The sequence below is a fragment of the Hyperolius riggenbachi genome, chromosome 2, assembly GCF_040937935.1.
Source record: "Hyperolius riggenbachi isolate aHypRig1 chromosome 2, aHypRig1.pri, whole genome shotgun sequence".
Lineage (NCBI taxonomy): Eukaryota > Metazoa > Chordata > Amphibia > Anura > Hyperoliidae > Hyperolius > Hyperolius riggenbachi.
Window position 1 is genome coordinate 339,384,855 of NC_090647.1, and position 17,753 is coordinate 339,402,607.

At 42.0% G+C, this 17,753-nt stretch overlaps 1 protein-coding gene across 1 annotated transcript in view; it reads left to right on the top strand.

The window, feature by feature from the left end:
- Positions 1–14,061, top strand: part of ELAPOR1 (endosome-lysosome associated apoptosis and autophagy regulator 1) — a 120,612-nt gene extending 106,551 nt beyond the window's left edge. Inside the window, exons 19-22 of the mRNA XM_068269442.1 lie at positions 5,962–6,088; positions 10,691–10,869; positions 11,641–11,806; positions 13,627–14,061. Coding sequence (XP_068125543.1) covers positions 5,962–6,088; positions 10,691–10,869; positions 11,641–11,806; positions 13,627–13,692 — 538 coding nt within the window. The 3' untranslated portion in view covers positions 13,693–14,061. The remainder of the gene's footprint in view (positions 1–5,961; positions 6,089–10,690; positions 10,870–11,640; positions 11,807–13,626) is intronic.
- The last annotated feature ends 3,692 nt before the right edge of the window (positions 14,062–17,753 follow it).

The window sequence follows — 17,753 nt, forward strand, 5'->3', positions numbered from 1 at the left end:
AAGGGCTCAATCAGTAGTGCAAAATATGAGCCCAACCTTACTCTGGAAAAAGACCTCACTGAATAAACCCCAGAGAACAAGGAGGGGCTATATAACACTGTCACAAGGAGCCAACTTATAAGTTACCTGCTTGAAAACACATAGTAGTCTCCAACCATGTAAACAGAAAACAATGTGATTTCCTAGTTACCTTTACAGTGGCGTAGCAATAGGGGGTGCAGAGGTAGCGACCGCATTGGGGCCCTTGGGCCAGTTGGGCCCAGAAGGGTCCACCCTCTATTACAGAATTATCTCTCTATTGGTCCTGGGCTGGTAATAATCACTTCTCTAGATGCTTTGAATAGTAGTGATCCTTAACACACTGTTCCCCATTCCCTTTTGCAACTTTGACACTGTGGTTGTCCTTGGCAGGTTTTGGTACGCCATATTAATTGTATGTATAGAGAGCTTAGGGGGGCCCCATGTAAAACTTGCACCGGGGCCCATAGCTTCTTAGCTACGCCACTGTACCTTTTATATTCACTGTAAAAGCAAACCTGAACTGATAAATAAAAGTCAAAATAAACATGCGCACGTCTGAGCACGTCTTACTTACCTCTCGTATAGTCTGCTCATCAATCTTTTTCTCCTCTCCTGCATCCTGTTTGTTCACGGTGACCAATGGAATTCTTCTCCATTTTGAAAATGGTGATGACCCCATAACAGCTTCCTTCCGGGTCAGCACACTATTAAACTGTAATATCGACCACTTGAGCCATACATGGACATTACCTTGCACAGCAGTTGTCCTTTAAAGAGGAACTCCAGTGAAAATAATGTAATAAAAAAAGTGCTTCATTTTTACAATAATTATGTATAAATGATTTAGTCAGTGTTTGCTCAATGTAAAATCTTTCCTCTCCCCGATTTACATTCTGGCATTTATTACATGGTGACATTTTTACTGTGGGCAGGTTATGTAGCTGCTGCTAGCTGTTTTGGCTGTTAGAGACAGCTGTAAACAGCTATTTCCTGTCTGTGAACCTTGTTACATTGTAACAAACTGCCAAAAGTACCGTGGTCCCAGAGCTTCTTGTGGGAGGGGTTTCAGCACAAAATCAGTCATACAGCGCCCCCTGATGGTCTGTTTGTGAAAAGCAATATATTTCCCATGTAAAAGGGGGTATCAGCTACTGATTAGGATAAAGTTCAATTCTTGGTTGGAGTTTCTCTTTAAGTGATAACTGACAGCAACTGATATATAACTGAAAGCAACTGACGTATTTCAATTCTGGCGAAATGTTGTCAGAATTGGAAGGATTCATTGTTAGAAGAAAATGGTAAGCTTCTGAGAGGAACTGATGGTGAGGTAAGTATGTAATATTAATTTGCAGGTACATTGTGTTTATTTTAAATATTTTTTTTTTAACGGATAAGTTTTATTGGTTTTTACAAAACCAATACAAATACAACACATGGCAAGCATATCCAAATACATATCATATTAGACATGACTACATTTTATTGAACATTACCCGCCAATACCCCCATCAACCCCTCCCCTCCCTTCCCTCTCTCATGGTCTCCTGCCCACCCCCACCATCAGTAGTTCAGGTTAAGATCCCAGTCATCGTAATTTAAGTTCGGTTTTCATAGTTTATTCCTTAGTCCTTAATGTATTCCAGCCAAGGTATCCAAATACCTTCAAATTTAAGGGGACAATTCTGTTGCATATATGTAAGTTTATACAAAGGCAAGGATGCATTAACTATATTAACCCAATTTGCACTAGTCGGGGGTTTTGGTTGAATCCAATGAATAATTATTGTTTTTCTTGCAAAGTAGCACAGCATATCCCAGAGAAGTACCAGCCTCCTGGATGGTGTAATATCCCCAGAAATCCCTTGTAAATGTGATTTCGGATCAAGCTCTATATGGCGTTCAAATAGTTTCTGCAGAACAGTATTAACTTGCTTCCAGAACCTCTGAATTTGTGGACACTTCCACATCATAAGTATAAAATCACCAGTATGATAGTTGCAACAGGTACATTCTGCCCTTCTATCGGGGTACATCTTAGCTAGTCTGACGGGTGTGTAGTACGTCCTGTGGATAAATTTAAGTTGTATTAGTCTATCTTTTATTGAGATTAAGTATTCTCCCGAGGCCTCAAGCAGGTCCTTCCACTCCAGCTCCTCCAACCCCGGCACATCAATCTCCCATGTACGAAATAGTCGTTCCATTTTTTGCGCTGGAACTGTCTTGCAGTACCGCATAGATTGCAGAGAGGGGAGAGTCAAGGTGTTTTTGCAGAAGTAGGGATTCAAGGGGATCCGATTTCAAAGTAATTTGTCTCGGGAATTGGGAATGGGTGGCATGACGCACTTGGAGAAATCTAAAAAACAGTTTGTTAGGGAGAGAAAAATTTACTTTGAGTGCATCATAAGAAGTCAGATTCCCGTTATTAATTATATGTTGTAGCCATTTGATCCCATGTGCGGCCCAAAGAATAGGGTCTGGAATGGTCTGAAAGTGGCGCAGGTTAGGGTTACACCACAAGGGGGTGAAGGGAGAGTATACATCAGGTTCTTTGTATTTTTGTGTTGCCCTTTCCCAAACCTTCAAGGTAAAGACCATGGGAATCGGGAGAGATGAAAACACTTTAGCGCCTCTGAGGGGGAGCAAGGCAAGACCTTCATAAGATCCTACAATTGCCGCCTCAACAGTGGAGGCCGTGTTCCTACTATCTTGGGCGAACCACCACCTCAGAGTAACTAACGCTGATGCCCATGTGTATAATCTAAAATTTGGTAGCCCGATACCGCCAAGCGATACTGGAATCTGAAGTGTGCTCAAAGAGAGCCTTCGCTGTTTCCCCGCCCACAGAAAGGAGATCAGATTTTTATCAATAAATTTAAAAATAGTACCCGGAACCCATACAGGAGTTTGTCTGAAAACATAGTTTAGTCTAGGCAGATATAACATTTTGTTCAGATTTGATCTACCCACTACCGTCAGCGGGAGTGTAGTCCACATTCGGCAATGATTCTCGATGGATTTTACAATGGGAGTTCACTGGCACATAATCTTCCAGTGGGTATTTTATCCGAATTCCAAGATATGTAAATTCAGACACCCATTGTAATGGGGTAGTGACAGCCTTATTCTTTGCATCTGGGTCTATTGGAAATAGGGAGGATTTGTCCCAGTTAATCTTTAGTCCTGAATGGGCTCCAAACGTATTAAATGTAGATAGCAGCGTGGTTAGAGAAGCACCCGCATCACCCAAAAATATAAGGAGGTCATCCGCATATAATGCAATTTTTTCATTAAGACTACCTATCCAGAGTCCCCGAATACCAGGCTCAGTTCTAATTTTTGCAGCCAGAGACTCTATAATTCCATTGGTTAGGACTCTTGCTTTAGGGGTAGTATATAGCAGCTGGACCCATCTCAGGAATTTAGGGCCAATCCCGAATTTTTCCAATACTGACCAAAGATACGGATATTCTACCGAATCAAAGGCCTTTTCTGAGTCAAGGGAGGCCACAACTCTTCGACCTGAATTGTCATGATTGGTGGATAAGTTAATATATAATCTGCGGAGATTTACGTCCGTGCTTTTTCCTGGCATGAATCCAGTCTGATCTGGGTGAATTAATGTTTCTAAGTGTGGTTTAAGACGATTGGCTAAGATTTTGGCAAATATTTTTGCATCCATATTAATAAGAGATATTGGGCGGGACGAAGCACATAGGCTGGGGTCCCTCCCTTTTTTGAGGATAACTACATATTTTAAATATTTTTACTTAGTTCAGGTTCCCTTTAAGCTAAAAATGAGATGTTGTAGATTACACACACCTGCAAGTAATTGATTGCTATCTGTTAGTATTAGTCATGCCACAATTCCACAAACAACGCTTAACCTTTTCCAAGATAACAATGAGTGATGCTGTTTCCAATGAACCTTTATAAGAATGAAAGGCTGTTTACAGCAGAATAGAAAGGTAATGGTTCTTTATATATGTAAAAATCAAGCAAAGCTCATTCTTAGCCAGTTCTTTGGGCTGCGTATTTGCAACACACATCGCAGGCTAAGGCATGGCCATAGAAGGAGGACCTGTAAAGTCCACTGAACTGATTCATAGAAAATGTAGTCTTGGTTGAATTACTTAAGTACAGAGCTATGAATGACTGTATGAATTAGATACATTAGATGTGTTTGTTTTTTTCTGCAGATAAGGTTTTTAAGTTACCGTAATTTTATGGTCTGGTCTTTAACATAAGATTTCTGATCAGATGAATATGTTTCCAAACTTGGTAATTGAATAAAAAATGAGGGCAGTAGTGCATTCAGCACCATCTAACCCAGGGCTAGGCAAACTTTTTTGGCTGTGTGCCGCATTCCTCTAGCAGCCCACATACCTGTCCTCTCTTCGCTCCCTCCCTGATGAGTTGTAAGCAGTATATTATGATAGGCAGTGATGTAGCAATAGGGGTGCAGAGTTTGCAACCGCATCAGGGCCCTTGGGCCAGAGGGGCCCTTCCTCAACCGCAGTATTAGCTCTTTATTGGTACTGTGCTGGTAATAATCACTTCTATAGATGCTTTAAATAGCAGTAATCATTAACAAACCATTCCCCATTCCCTTCTTGCACCTCTGACACTGTATTTGTCCTTGGCAGGTTTTGGTCCGCTGTATCAATTGTTCTGTAGAACATGTTTGGGGGGTCCCAATGTAAAACGTGCATTCGTGCCCATGGCTCCTTAGCTACACCACTGATGAAAGGTTTCACTCACCCAATCACATCTTCCAGCGGCGATCTCCATGGGTGTGGCGCATTATGTGACATGCTGGCACGTACTGACGGTGGCCATGGAGCTTGCCGCTGGAAGATGTGATTGGGTGAGTCAAACTTCTCATTCGCATGCAACATTGCAGTGAGGGAGGGAGGAGAGGAATCCAGCCCTCTATCGGAGGGCTACACACAGTTTTGGAAAGCTATGCCTATGATATCATACAGTTTATTTTCTTTACAGAGTGTCCAGTTAAGTCATGGTGAACCAGACCACTAGGATTTTTCTTTTCTTAATCAGGTTAGCTTTTAAATTCCTTTTAGATTTATAAAATCCTGGTGGCTCTGGTTCACCATGACTAATCCGAGCACACTCTGAAATTCCAAGTCCCACCCACAAAGCCATATCGTTCCAACCCTTAAGTAGAGATGTGGCGACTGTTCGCCCGGCAGACATCTCTGGGGGTTTTACTACTTCCAGGTAGCTCTGACCCGGAGTAGTACACCTGCGCTGCCCGCCGGAGCGAGTCCTAGATCGTGCTCCTGTTGCCGGGCACTCTCTGCGCATGAGCGTGACGTCGTTCATGACGTCACGCACATGCGCAGAAAGTGCCCGGCAACAGGAGCGCAATCTAGGACGCGCTCCGCCGGGCAGCGCAGGCGTACTACTCTGGGTCAGAGCGACCCGGAAGTAGTAAAACCCCCAGGGATTCAGAGATGTTCGCCGGCGAACGGTTCGGGGACCGTTCGCCACATCTCTACCCTTAAGGTGGCCACTAATGATCCAATTTCTAGCAAAAAATTGTTCAAGCGATCAGATAATTCTGATTGGAAGTGAAATCGTTCACTACACCATCAACGAACCAATCTTTGATTCCTATCTATCACAACTGACAAGAAAATACACATTTTGGTTAGACGAAAATCGGACGACTATTTTTATAATCATTCGTAATCGATTTTGCCCATCAACGGTGATTATTTACAACCAATCCGAACAGAATTTCTGATTGCTCAAACGATTTTTCGCTAGAAATTGGACCATCTGGCTTTAGTCTGAAACAGGTGTTTTAAAGCTTATTGTTGTCTGTTGGTGTTTAGCATTGTTTTTATATTGATTGGGGGGGGGGGGGGGTGGGAAGAGGATGAGGATCTAACTTGATGGTGCTTTTTCTCCTGCTGACAGTACATGCCCAGATGGAACCTGCGATGGCTGTGTGTTTCACTTCCTGTGGGAGACGGAGTGGGCGTGTCCTCTGTGTACTGAGCATGACTACCACATCATCACAAGTGTGTGCCAGCATGGAATTCAGGTATATGTTTTGTGCCTGACATGCATTGAGTTCCTGAAGCAGATCAATCAAATAAGGTTTTTATACTAGAAGTACCTTGATTGTACTTGAAAATGATTGTTGAGTTTGTACTTTATCCTGCAATACAATCACATGGGAATTAGTGGGTTTTAATTGATTTTGACCAGATTTGGTACTGACAGTCCCAGCACTCTATCCCTTATTAACGCCCCTGTAAAGTCCCCATGGCAGTAGACAGTGCGTAATGCTCCCTCCTTAGGCACCTGGCAATATTTATGTGCTTTCATCATGTTCTTCCTATAGCATGTGCCTCATAATTAATAATATCATGTACACTGTATAATAACAAGTGCTACCGTCACATTACCGCCACTATTATTAATCATTTTTTTGTTTTTGCAACTCAACTCCCGGGCATGGCTACTCCTGGTCAAAGGATTTGGCCTCATCAGCTCCCTCCTGATACCAGGTGTAATTTGCATCATAGTTGCGTTATTTGAATAATATTTATTATTTTATTTCTTTTTGTTTGCCTGAGGTAGAAAGGGAAGAAAACAACCGACAATACCATAGTTTGGTTAGTTTCCTGGTCTAGAACAGTAGATGCTAGACATGGCAGAGAGAGAGAATGAAGGAAAAGAAGGAGATAAAGAGAGGAAAAGAAAGAAAAAGAGACATTTATGCACTACGTATTACACAGTGGTTATAGTTGTACCACCCAAAGCCGCCCAGTGTAATACCCCAGCTATAAGTTTGCTATTACCATGAGCTGCTTCAGTTTCCCTGTCTGCTTTGAAAATTTCATCAACGCCCTTGCGCCACTCATCAAAGGCAGGGATATGTGTACTCTGCCAGCATTTTGAAATAAGTTTCTTAGCCATCAGAGTACCTACATGAAGAGTTATTTGTTCAACAATCTTGCCCCTTATATCTGTGTTCCCTAAAAAGCTTGTATAGTTGTCTAAGCTTGGAATAAAACCGGTGTTCTTCTGACATAGAAATTATAGTATTTTTCCCCAAAAGAAGGTTAGGGTGGGGAAAGTCCGCCAAATGCGAGGAGGGTGTCCTAGATCAAGATTGCATTGCCTGAACAGTTTGTTTTGGGAAAATTTGATGGTGGGCATTAAGTACCATCGGTTGACTAGTTTCAATTGTAATACAGAAGTAGAAAAGCCAAACGCTCTAAAACCCCCAAAACAAAAACACTCCACCGGTGCAGGATCAGGCAAGCCACGCCAAAAGTAGAATCAACAAAGGAGGATCCGCAGTCACAGCGAAGTAGTAAAAGCTGGTATTCTTTATTGAAAAACGCCACAAAAAATGACACACATAGGACCAGGAAATGACTGACTCGTATCGGGCTCAAAATCTGCCCTTAATCATAGTCATATAGATTCTGAAAGAGGCGGGGACTTTATAGCAGAAGGAAGAGGGAGGGGAAAGCCCCACACCCAATCGTCCTGAGAAAAGCCACAACCCCTTAAAGAGAACAACACACAACTTGTAATGAAAGACAACTGGATGGTTAAATAGAAATAGTGCATCATTACAAAAGTACAAAAATGTAGCAAGATTTGTAAAAAACATCTAGATATAAAATTTCATACAAATAGTACAAGTGAATATAAAAACTGGCAAATGAAAGAAGAAATGTTACTGTTTCTTAACTGTCGTATATTAAGCTGATGTCCCAACGGGTGTTTAGGCCATCAGGAAAACGGGTACCCATGTGGTGGATCCAGAAGGCTTCTCGTTTAAGGAGAAGCTTCTTGTGGTCGCCTCCCCTAAATGGGGTGACCACTCTTTCCACGCCCTGAAATTTGAAGGAAGTCATATTCCCACTGTGACAGTTCTCAAAATTTCAATTGTAATAGTTGTAGACCAGGGCCTGGTACTAGCCAGATAGATTGAATTGCTGTTGTCCAAGTATCATCTGTTACTATTAACTACCTAATGACCGCATCACGCCAATGGGCGTGACCGTGGTGGCAGCCCCAGGACTGCCTATCGCCAATTGGGGTCAAGTCCTGGAGCTGCAGGTTGCCAGGGAACGTGTGCGCGCATGTGTGATCATTCCCTGCCGGTTCACGGAGCGGTGTGTGTGTGTGTGTGTGTCTCTCTCTCCCCCTACTCATCACGTGTGTGTGCGTGCTTAGTGTGTGACTCCCCCTCCCCATCACGTGTGTGTGTGTGCGCATGCATGCTTAGTGTGAGTCTTTCCCCCCCCATCACGTGTGTGTGCGCCTGCATGCTTAGTGTGAGTCTCCCCCCATGGTCTTCAAGAGAGTCCTAGGTTTGAATGGGTGTGGCTTGTGTTAGAGGCAGAGCTTAGTGTTTCTTCGCCACTCTAAGATTCTACATGAATTAATGCTTTGGTAATCCTATATAATAATAGGCAACTGTCCATGCGTACAGCAGGGACAGTTGTCTCTATGTAGCTCACACAGGCAGGACGACAGGGGCGGAGCCAGGCGGGTGTGTGAGCGGGCGGCCGGGTGTGCGGCGGGTGCGCGCGTGGCGGTTGCGCACTGGGTGGGTGCGCAGACCTAGCCCATTTTTAAATGTGCTAAGGTCACTAGTATTTAAATAGATCAGGTACATTCATGCCACCCCATTTTTTTCTTTTTAAAGTTAGCTTGGAGTACTTTTTTCCTGGAACAGCCTTTAAACCAGCCTTGATGCGAACTAATGGGGAGGCTCTAAAGTGTAAACTATAACTTGGGGAGGATCATCATTTTAATAATTGAATTATTGCAGGACAAAAGCTTATCTTTACATATCTTCTGAAGACTTATAAAATTTACTGTATATAGATTTTCAAGGTTTGAACAACGTTTCATGCTGAGTCCTATGAGGAAACCCACACATACATGGGTGTACCTTTTATAACAACTGCTGGTATTAGGTCACTGATATAGAAGTTGTAGCCATTATGCTCACATTCCCCCTTCTATAAACAGACTTAGATATCAAGTTCTCCATATAATCAAGTGCAGGTATCAGTTCCCCAATACAACAATTGAATCCACCCTTCCCTCTCCGAATGCAGATTCAATACAGGGAAATGCACTGAATTGGGTACCCACTAGCAACAGTAATCTGGGTGGTAAATATAAAGCCAATCTGTGTCCAGGTTGCACAGGGTGCAGCTACAATGCAGCCAAGCTTCTTATGTCATTGCCAGAATGCAGCAATTATAATAGACCTCTGTTTAGGTTATTTAATAAGCGCTCTGGATATCAGCGCTAGGCCAAGCTTCAGATACAAACACCAAAGCTAGGCTACTTTATTATGGAAGGGGGGTTACGGTTAGGCATCAGGCCAAGCCAATAGCAGAGTATTGGTATTAGACCATTACCTATATTCTGCCTATCAACACCCGCCACCAATTTTAATAAGTGGCTATTTTAAAGAGAACCTGAGCCAAATAAGACATAAGGGCTCAAACCCACTAGCAGCCTTTTCTAAGTACTAGTGATTTGAAAAGCTCTTGCTAATGGAATGCTATGGTTGATTTTTGTAAAATAACAATAATAATGTTTAAAGAGACACTGAAGCTAGAATAAATCTCGCTTCAGTGCTTATATTCAGCAGGGGCATGTGTGCCCCTGCTAAAACGCTGCTATCCCGCGGCTAAAGGGGGGTCCCTTACCTCCCCAATCCCCTCGTGGAGTCCCGGGCAGCGCTCCCGCATTGAGGCAGGGCTAACCGCTGCAGCCCTGCCTCACGCGTGTCTGTCAGCGCGTATCTCCGCCTCTCCCCCGCCCCTCTCAGTCTTCCTTCGCTGAAAGAGGCGGGGGAGAGGCGGCGATGTGCCGCTGATAGATGGCGCTGAGAGGCAGGGCTGCAGCCGTTAGCCCTGCTTCAAGAGCAGCAAAATCTACGACCAAGTTGGTCGTAGATTTTGCAGGGGGGGATTTGGGGTGTAAGGGACCCCCGTTTAGCTGCGGGATAGCGGCGTTTTAGCAGGGGCACACATGCCCCTGCTGAATATAAGCCCTGAAGCGAGATTTATTCTCGCTTCAGTGTCTCTTTAATGGGATCATTCACACACATAGCATTACATTAGCAAGAGCTTTTCAAATCACAAGTGCTTAGAAATGCCTTAGTAACATACTGCTAGTGGATTCCAGGCCCTAGGATGTATAGCCCCCTGTAGGCCATTTGCTCGATTGCTATTCTCCTGATCTCCTCCACTCTGATCCGGTAAATTCGCCGACTGGCCCAGTAGCTGGTCTCTGCATATGTGCGGTCCTGGCTGCGTGCACCGTCTGATCTGGCTCCTGAGGCTGGGAGCATTCTGTGCATGCACAGTTCGCTAACACTGTAACTGCTCTTGCACAACAGGCGTGTGCGATCTGGACAGCCCATGCACAGTGGCCTGCAACCCAGCTAGGTTACTATATCAGTTTCTCATTTACAAAGACATTATTCTTTCATTTGGAGTCTCATGTAGTTAATAAGAATAAGGAACTGGGTACATTTTCAGGAGGCTGGTATTTAGATACACCTAAATGATAAAAATTAAAAAATGTCTGGAAAAAGAAACAAATCTATGCTAGAAATGCTGCAGCTAATACCTATCACTAATTTGTCTTACAGAGGGCAACTGCATTGTGGCATTCACCACGTCTTTGTGTTGGTGGCGTGGATCTTCCAGCAATGCAAGTCAGTATTTGCAAGACTGAGGATTTTTGGCTGAAGGTGGGAGTGACGGGTGGCATTTGTATTGCCCTGGTGCTCACTACAATTGCTTGTTACTTTTGGAAGAAGAATCGACAGTAAGCTTTCTTTTTCCTGAATAACTTTTCTTGTTGACAACTGTTTTGTTTATCCATTGTCTCCATCATTCATTTATACAGTATCTGCTTGAGAGGACTAGGCTTTAGTCTCTTGCTTGCTATTGAAGTGGCAGGGCCTATTGATAAAGATGGTGATCTGCAAATTAATGGCCACTGTACTTTGGCAAGAAATAATAACTGCCAATTTAGGTGATGTACGGTATGGCAACCAAAGTAATGATCACCACCACTATCGTAATTAAACAGATTGACTTTTTATAAAAATGGCATTATTAAACAGTTGATCAATGAACAGAATGACAGCGATAGGCAAATGTAAGAGACGAACAGTAAGATAGACAGGCAAGAGAGAGGGGGTCTGTGGGAGGTAAAGAGTGAGAGGGGGAGGTGGGAAGAGAAGCGAAGTAAAGGTGCCCATTAACAATCCAATTTCCTATATTAATGACCATCCGATCTTAATGTTGCAATTAATGGGAAATGATTGTTCAGAGACCACCAACGGAGGGGAAAATAATCAGCAATCTGATCAGACTAAAAGAATCGTTCTGAAATTTGAATCGACAGAACGATCAATAGCACTCAATCTGATCGAAGGTACGGTCAATTGTTCGGGAGAATGCCCTGTTATTAAGCACGTTTAGAAACAGAATAAGATCACTTATCACATTATACATTAATTTCTAGTCTATGAAAACTTCAATCTTCTCTTACAGAGTTCTGTAAAACTGTTCTATTCTTTTGTTTATCTAGCTTGGAGTACAAGTATTCCCGTCTGATGATGAATGCCCCATCTAAGGAGGGTGAGCTACCAGCAGCTGACAGTTGTGCCATAATGGAGGGGGAAGATGCTGAAGATGAGCTCATATTCAATAACCGCCACTCCATACTGCGCAAGTTTATGTCACTATCACGTAAGGTGTGTGTATTACTGTTACTTGTTATACAGGAAGTCCATTATTACCATAGCCTTTATTTCTGGTAACTATTATTATTATTTATTGTGTTTATAAGTTTAGAATGCAGTTTAAGCAGTTACCTCAGCAAATTACAAATTTAAAGTTTTTCTGTATCAAAAATTTGCTAACGTTGTACAGATTACTGAATGATAATATTAACTTGTCTGTCGTCTGTTTTCTTTTTTACGTTCTACGGATTTTCTAACTAGTATTGTAAATATCTTATTCAGGCCCCTTGAACACTACATGTAATTTTGATTTTTTTATACCATTCAATTTTTGAGTCCGATTTAAAAACGTAGCAGCATGCAGTACTTTTTCAATCGGAATAAAAAATCAGATCATATAAAATCGGAATCGCATGTAGTGTGCAAGAGGCCTCATACATGGGTACATTTGACTTCCTCCGTGAGTGTGAGAAGGAAGGCTCTTAAGGTGGCCATACATTGTACAATTTTTTTTTTTAGATTTTTTAATTCAATTTTCTTGATTGATTGTATTTCATTGTATGAAAAATCAAACTGATCTTCTCCTCATTTGTTTGTTAGTCGATTCCAACTCTTTGTGAGTTGTGACTATATGTAGTTTTGCACGCTAGATGTAAGTGTCAATCACGGTTTCTTTCAGCTGTTGCATATGCATGTTCATAGCTTCACATACACTGTATATTCATCTTAGCCTCAGCTGTCATCTTCTTTTAACCTTATTCCAATTTTTCCAAGGGTCAAGGATTGCTTCTAATAATTCGGTCTTCTTATTATGTGACTAAAGTTTTTGAGTTGTAATTATAGTATCAACCCTTCTAGTGAACACTCTGGCCTTACTTTATTTTTTTAGTATTGGCTGGTTAGATCTTCTAGCAGTCCAGGGGACTCTCCGTAGCTTTCTCTCCACATCCATGAGATCAAAAGCATACATTTTTCTTTGCATGACCTTATTTATTGTCTGACTTTCACAGCCATATGTTACTACTGGGAAGACCATAACCCTAACTACCCTGATCTTTGTTGGTAAAGTGACATCTCTATCCTTTACTATATTGTCCAAATTTGTCATAGCTTTCCTTCCAAGCAACAAGCGTGTCTAAATCTCATGGCTCCAGTCACCATCTGCAGAGATTTTTTATCTCAAGAAGATGAAATCTGTTACATCTTCTACTATTTCTCCATCTGTTTGCAGATGGTTCATGGGAGCAGATGATATGGCTCTAATTTTCTTGATGATAAGCATCAGACCAGTAGATAAACTGATCTACAATATACTATTTTTTTTTCTCTAAAAATAAATCAGAATTTTTGTACCTCGGCTGATAGATAATTACTGAAATATTCGAGAAAATCACTAGATTTTTCGAATCTAAAACAAGTAAATTCTACTTTTCTATACAATTCACTGTTTTTATAAAAACATTAAAAAAACAAGAAAATCAAATTTGGTTGGTTCAATCATATATGGTCACATTTAAGAAGAGCTGTAATAGGCTATTTGAAGACCAATGTCTTTTAATCTTTTCATCAATACCATGGGACTAGCAATGGTAGCACCTGGCCTATGGGAGAAGCTCAGTAAATGAGGAAGGGGTGGGCAAAGCTTACAACTCAAGCTCCAGTCTCACTACATATACATATTCAAAATGCTATTTCAAAGCACAAATCACAGTGAAGCAGACATGGAGCATTTATAAAATCGCAGCATGCATAATGTTTTCTTAGGTCTGCCAATGGGTCTTCCCAAGATATGGACAAAGGCTCACTTTAACAAAATGTTATTTTTATTTCAGAGGACATCGGATGGATTTGACTCTGTACCTTTAAAGTCATCAGAGGGTTTACATATGGACATGTAATTGAAGATGCTGATTACTATTTGAAGGAAACCTAGCCTTGATGTCTTTTGGGCGATATGCTCATGTACTTGCCAAAGTGACCTGCCAAATAATCATGAGTGGTTTACATGAAGATGCCAGTGAGACCTGTTCCTGTGTGAGGATGTGATGTGCATGTGTCTGCATAACAGATGAAGCTGAGGACAGCTCTGAGCTTTGCGCCGCCAAAAATACTGACATTTTAGCAATATTAAATGCTGCCTTTTACTTTGTCTTTTTTATGAATATTTTCCAGTTGTGGTATGCAAAATGGTGTTTTAAAGGTACACAGCTGCCAAAAGTTGTTTTCATAGATTTTTCAAGAATAAAATCTTTAAATATATGTTGAAATCATTATGCCTCATTTTGAATATATATATTTTAGGACCAAGCATCATGTTTTGTCAAGCCATTCATATTGCCATGGCACAGAATGACAAACACACAACTACCAAGAGAAATATTTGCAGATATAAAAGAAGTTTACTTACCTTTTAAGCAGTATGGCGAAAGGGTAAATGTCCTTAATTTCTGGGTTAAAGGGGAAACAACTCTCCCAGTTAACATTGGCCATGTAAATTCCAAGTTTAGCCTTTATGTTTAGCCTTCTCTACGCATTACCCCAAACCTTAGACCAATTCAATCTGTTCAATACCAGCAAGTAAATAATATGCCATTTTTAAGTATTGTCTTTAAGTAGTGTCTTTCTTAAAATAACAAAACGAGAAGTATAATGGGACTTGCCCAATCTCAGTTCTAGTACCATATAGGACAGGGGTGTTAAAACTTTTTAGGCCAAGGGCCATATTGCCATTCTTGAGAGTGTTAGGGGGCAGAACTAGCAAATTTAAACACAATTTTTTCTGATCACCATGCCTGTGACATTTTGTCAAATAAAACATTTCCATGGGAAATAACCAATTTACAGTGTGCAGTTAGTACAGTGGCAGCTGTCAATCAGTGGCTGTTACTGCTGCTGGCCCCTGCATGCGAGATGCGACACCTCAGCTACAACCTCCGGGCCTCATGGAATTAACAACTGTAGAGAGTTTTGGGGGCCCCTAGAAATGGCTCGGTGGGCCACATTTGGTCCCCGAGCTGGACTTTGGACATGCCTGCTATAGAATCACTCCCAGAATCAGCAACAAGTAATTAAAATAACTGCAGAAAGTCACACAAGACAGACAGATGGTAGTATTGGCTGGCAAACACTTAACCTGTGATATGTGGTTGTTTTGTCTCATGGAGGCACACATTCTGGAAATTTTGCTTTGTAGTCTCATTGTTCATTACCAATTTTACAAGATTCCTGTTGATCACATTAAGGGTAATTGCATATTGTGTTATGCGTTTTCTTTATAGGGATCACTGATGACTGCCATCTCATTGTAGCTATAGTAAATCAGGCCCATGACATTAGATTAGTAGGGATACAGAAGAAGAGAGCACGGTACAAACTTTGAGAGTCTCATCTTCACCACACCTGTGCAATCTGGCAATGCACACCAACACTTTTAACTATATTAACCACTTTGAATCCCTTGCTACGCTTATCTACTCCCCACAAAACTTCATCTGAAGCTCAGGTGTAACGATTGTGGAATCGTCTCCGTGGTCAGCGCACCAGACGTGCGCTGACGCGGAGGATTTCCTCCACAAGCGTATAATTGAGGACACCCAGGCTAGGTGCTATGCACCCGCAGAGGGCAATTCCCACCGGCAGATGGCCCTGTGGAGTGCAGGCGAACACAGCCGCTGCACAGCCACAGATGCCAAATGGGAATTGTACAGATCCAGGACAAGGTACGATCAGGCAGGGCTGGATAGCTCACAGGGAACAGAGCAAAGGGACAGAACCAATGTGTGCCCACTAAACTAGTCGCCACCCAGCGACGTCGAACACACAACGGCGGAAACGAAGTAGGAAACGCAATCGCAAGAATGGCGATTGCCAATAGCGACACAAGACTGAGCAGGACAGAGCACAAGGGTAGCAAAGGCACAGCAAATCATACAAAGAAAAAGATAAGGAAAATAACAAACGCTAGCTGAACGCGAACACCGCACTCATTCGCAACAGTGCACGCGTTCGTGCGCGGTCTCCGCGTGTTACGCACAACAGAGACAAGCACGCCTAACTAACCAAAGACAGACAAACACGAAACAGAGAACGCGAGCGCTTGCTTAACGGTTACCTCACCGAGCCTATAGCAAGCGTTCGTATCAGACAAGACAGACAAACGTGAAACAGGAACTAGGCAGAAAGGATCCACCGCTCTTCCATCAGAGCAAGTGTGATCCAAGCAGAAACACAGATCAGAAAGATCCACAGCCGCTACCGCTAGCGGTTAGTGCGATCCGGGAAGACAGATCAGAAGGATCCACAGCACTAGCGCTAGGCGAGTGCGATCCAGGCAGACAGAGTAGCAGAACAGAAGGATCCACAGCACTAGCGAAAGTGACTAGCGCGATCCAGGTACAGAGTAGCAGAACAGAAGGATCCACAGCACTAGCGAAAGTGACTAGCGCATCCAGGTACAGAGTAGCAGAACAGAAGGATCCACAGCACTAGCGAAAGTGACTAACGCGATCCAGGTACAGAGTAGCGGAACAGAAGGATCCACAGCACTAGTGAAAAGTGGCTAGCGCGATCCAAGGAGACAGATCAGAAGAGATAGCTGGTAGCAACCGCTGCACCAGCTATACTCCAAGAACAGAGATCAGAACCATTTCCTGTCGACCACCGCTGGGACAGGACAATAGCAAAAGAACAAACAAACAGATAAGCAATCCTAACTGCACTAAGGAAACCTGCCTAGTGCAATTTTCCAGGAATTACTCTAAGATAACTTCAACAAGAAGTAGCATGGCTGACACTCTCTAGAAGTGTTTACTACAAACCCTGAAGGAATGACCAGCAAAGGACTGTGGGTAATCCCAACCTTTATACTGCCAGTCATCACAGGAGGCAGGTAGGGGATTTGCATAACGAATGTATGCAAATTCCCCAGCAGCAAGCTGCAATACTGACAAAAAGTCTCTCTTAAAGAGACCTGTAGAATGCAGACCTGAACACTGGTCAAAAAGCTGCCTGTTTGCACAGGCAGCTGAGCAGATTCTCACATCAGGGGAGTAGATAGGCGTACTTGTGGTAAACAGTGTGCTGTATGCCCAATAAGCTATCTGATTATGTATATAGGGTATCATTTTAACCATGACAAGTGAGAGAATAGATTTTGTGTTGTTTGACAATTGAGGGCTAAGTCATGTGATTTTTTTTACCGGAAAACTGTTATTTTCATGTACTCTATGCCCCTAAATAAATACTTGTAAAAACAAAACAAAAGTGACAGCATTGAAAAGAGAATACATAGTTACCCTAGGGACTTAGCTTTTAAAATATGTATGCCATGAGAGTGTATTACTGTTAATCATGAAGATAAGGGCTTTTAATTACTGATAGAGTACAATGAGAAAACATAAAACACAAACCAGAAACTAATATATTATCGCCATACATTGTACTAGGAACATTATTTAAATGTTGAGATAACCAGGACAAATTAGCAAATACAATGTGTGGGTTTTACCTATGGTAACATTGTTTATTTGAAAACTATAGTGGATGGAAATGGAGAAATAGTGTATTTTTTCTTTTTTTTCTCATTTTTCCCTTTAAAATGCACAGATAATAACATAATTACTAAAAGAAAATATCACCCTCACAAAGCATAATTTGTGGCAAAAAAAAACAAGATATAGATCATTTACATCTGATGAGTAGCAATAAAGTTATTGGTGAATGAATGGGAGGAGCGCTGAAATGTGAAAATTGCTCTGGTTTTTAAGCAAAAAACCCTGTGGTGCTGAAGTGGTTAAAGCGGTATTGTTCACCATAAAATCAAATTTCAACAGCAACTGGTCTGAGTGTATTAAGTAATAAAGATGCTAATCCTGCATTCAAAACTTTTTTCTGCTGTTATGGTTTGGAGTTATTACATACTATAGGAGCACTGGCCCTAGTGCCAAACAGTGCCAAAAAG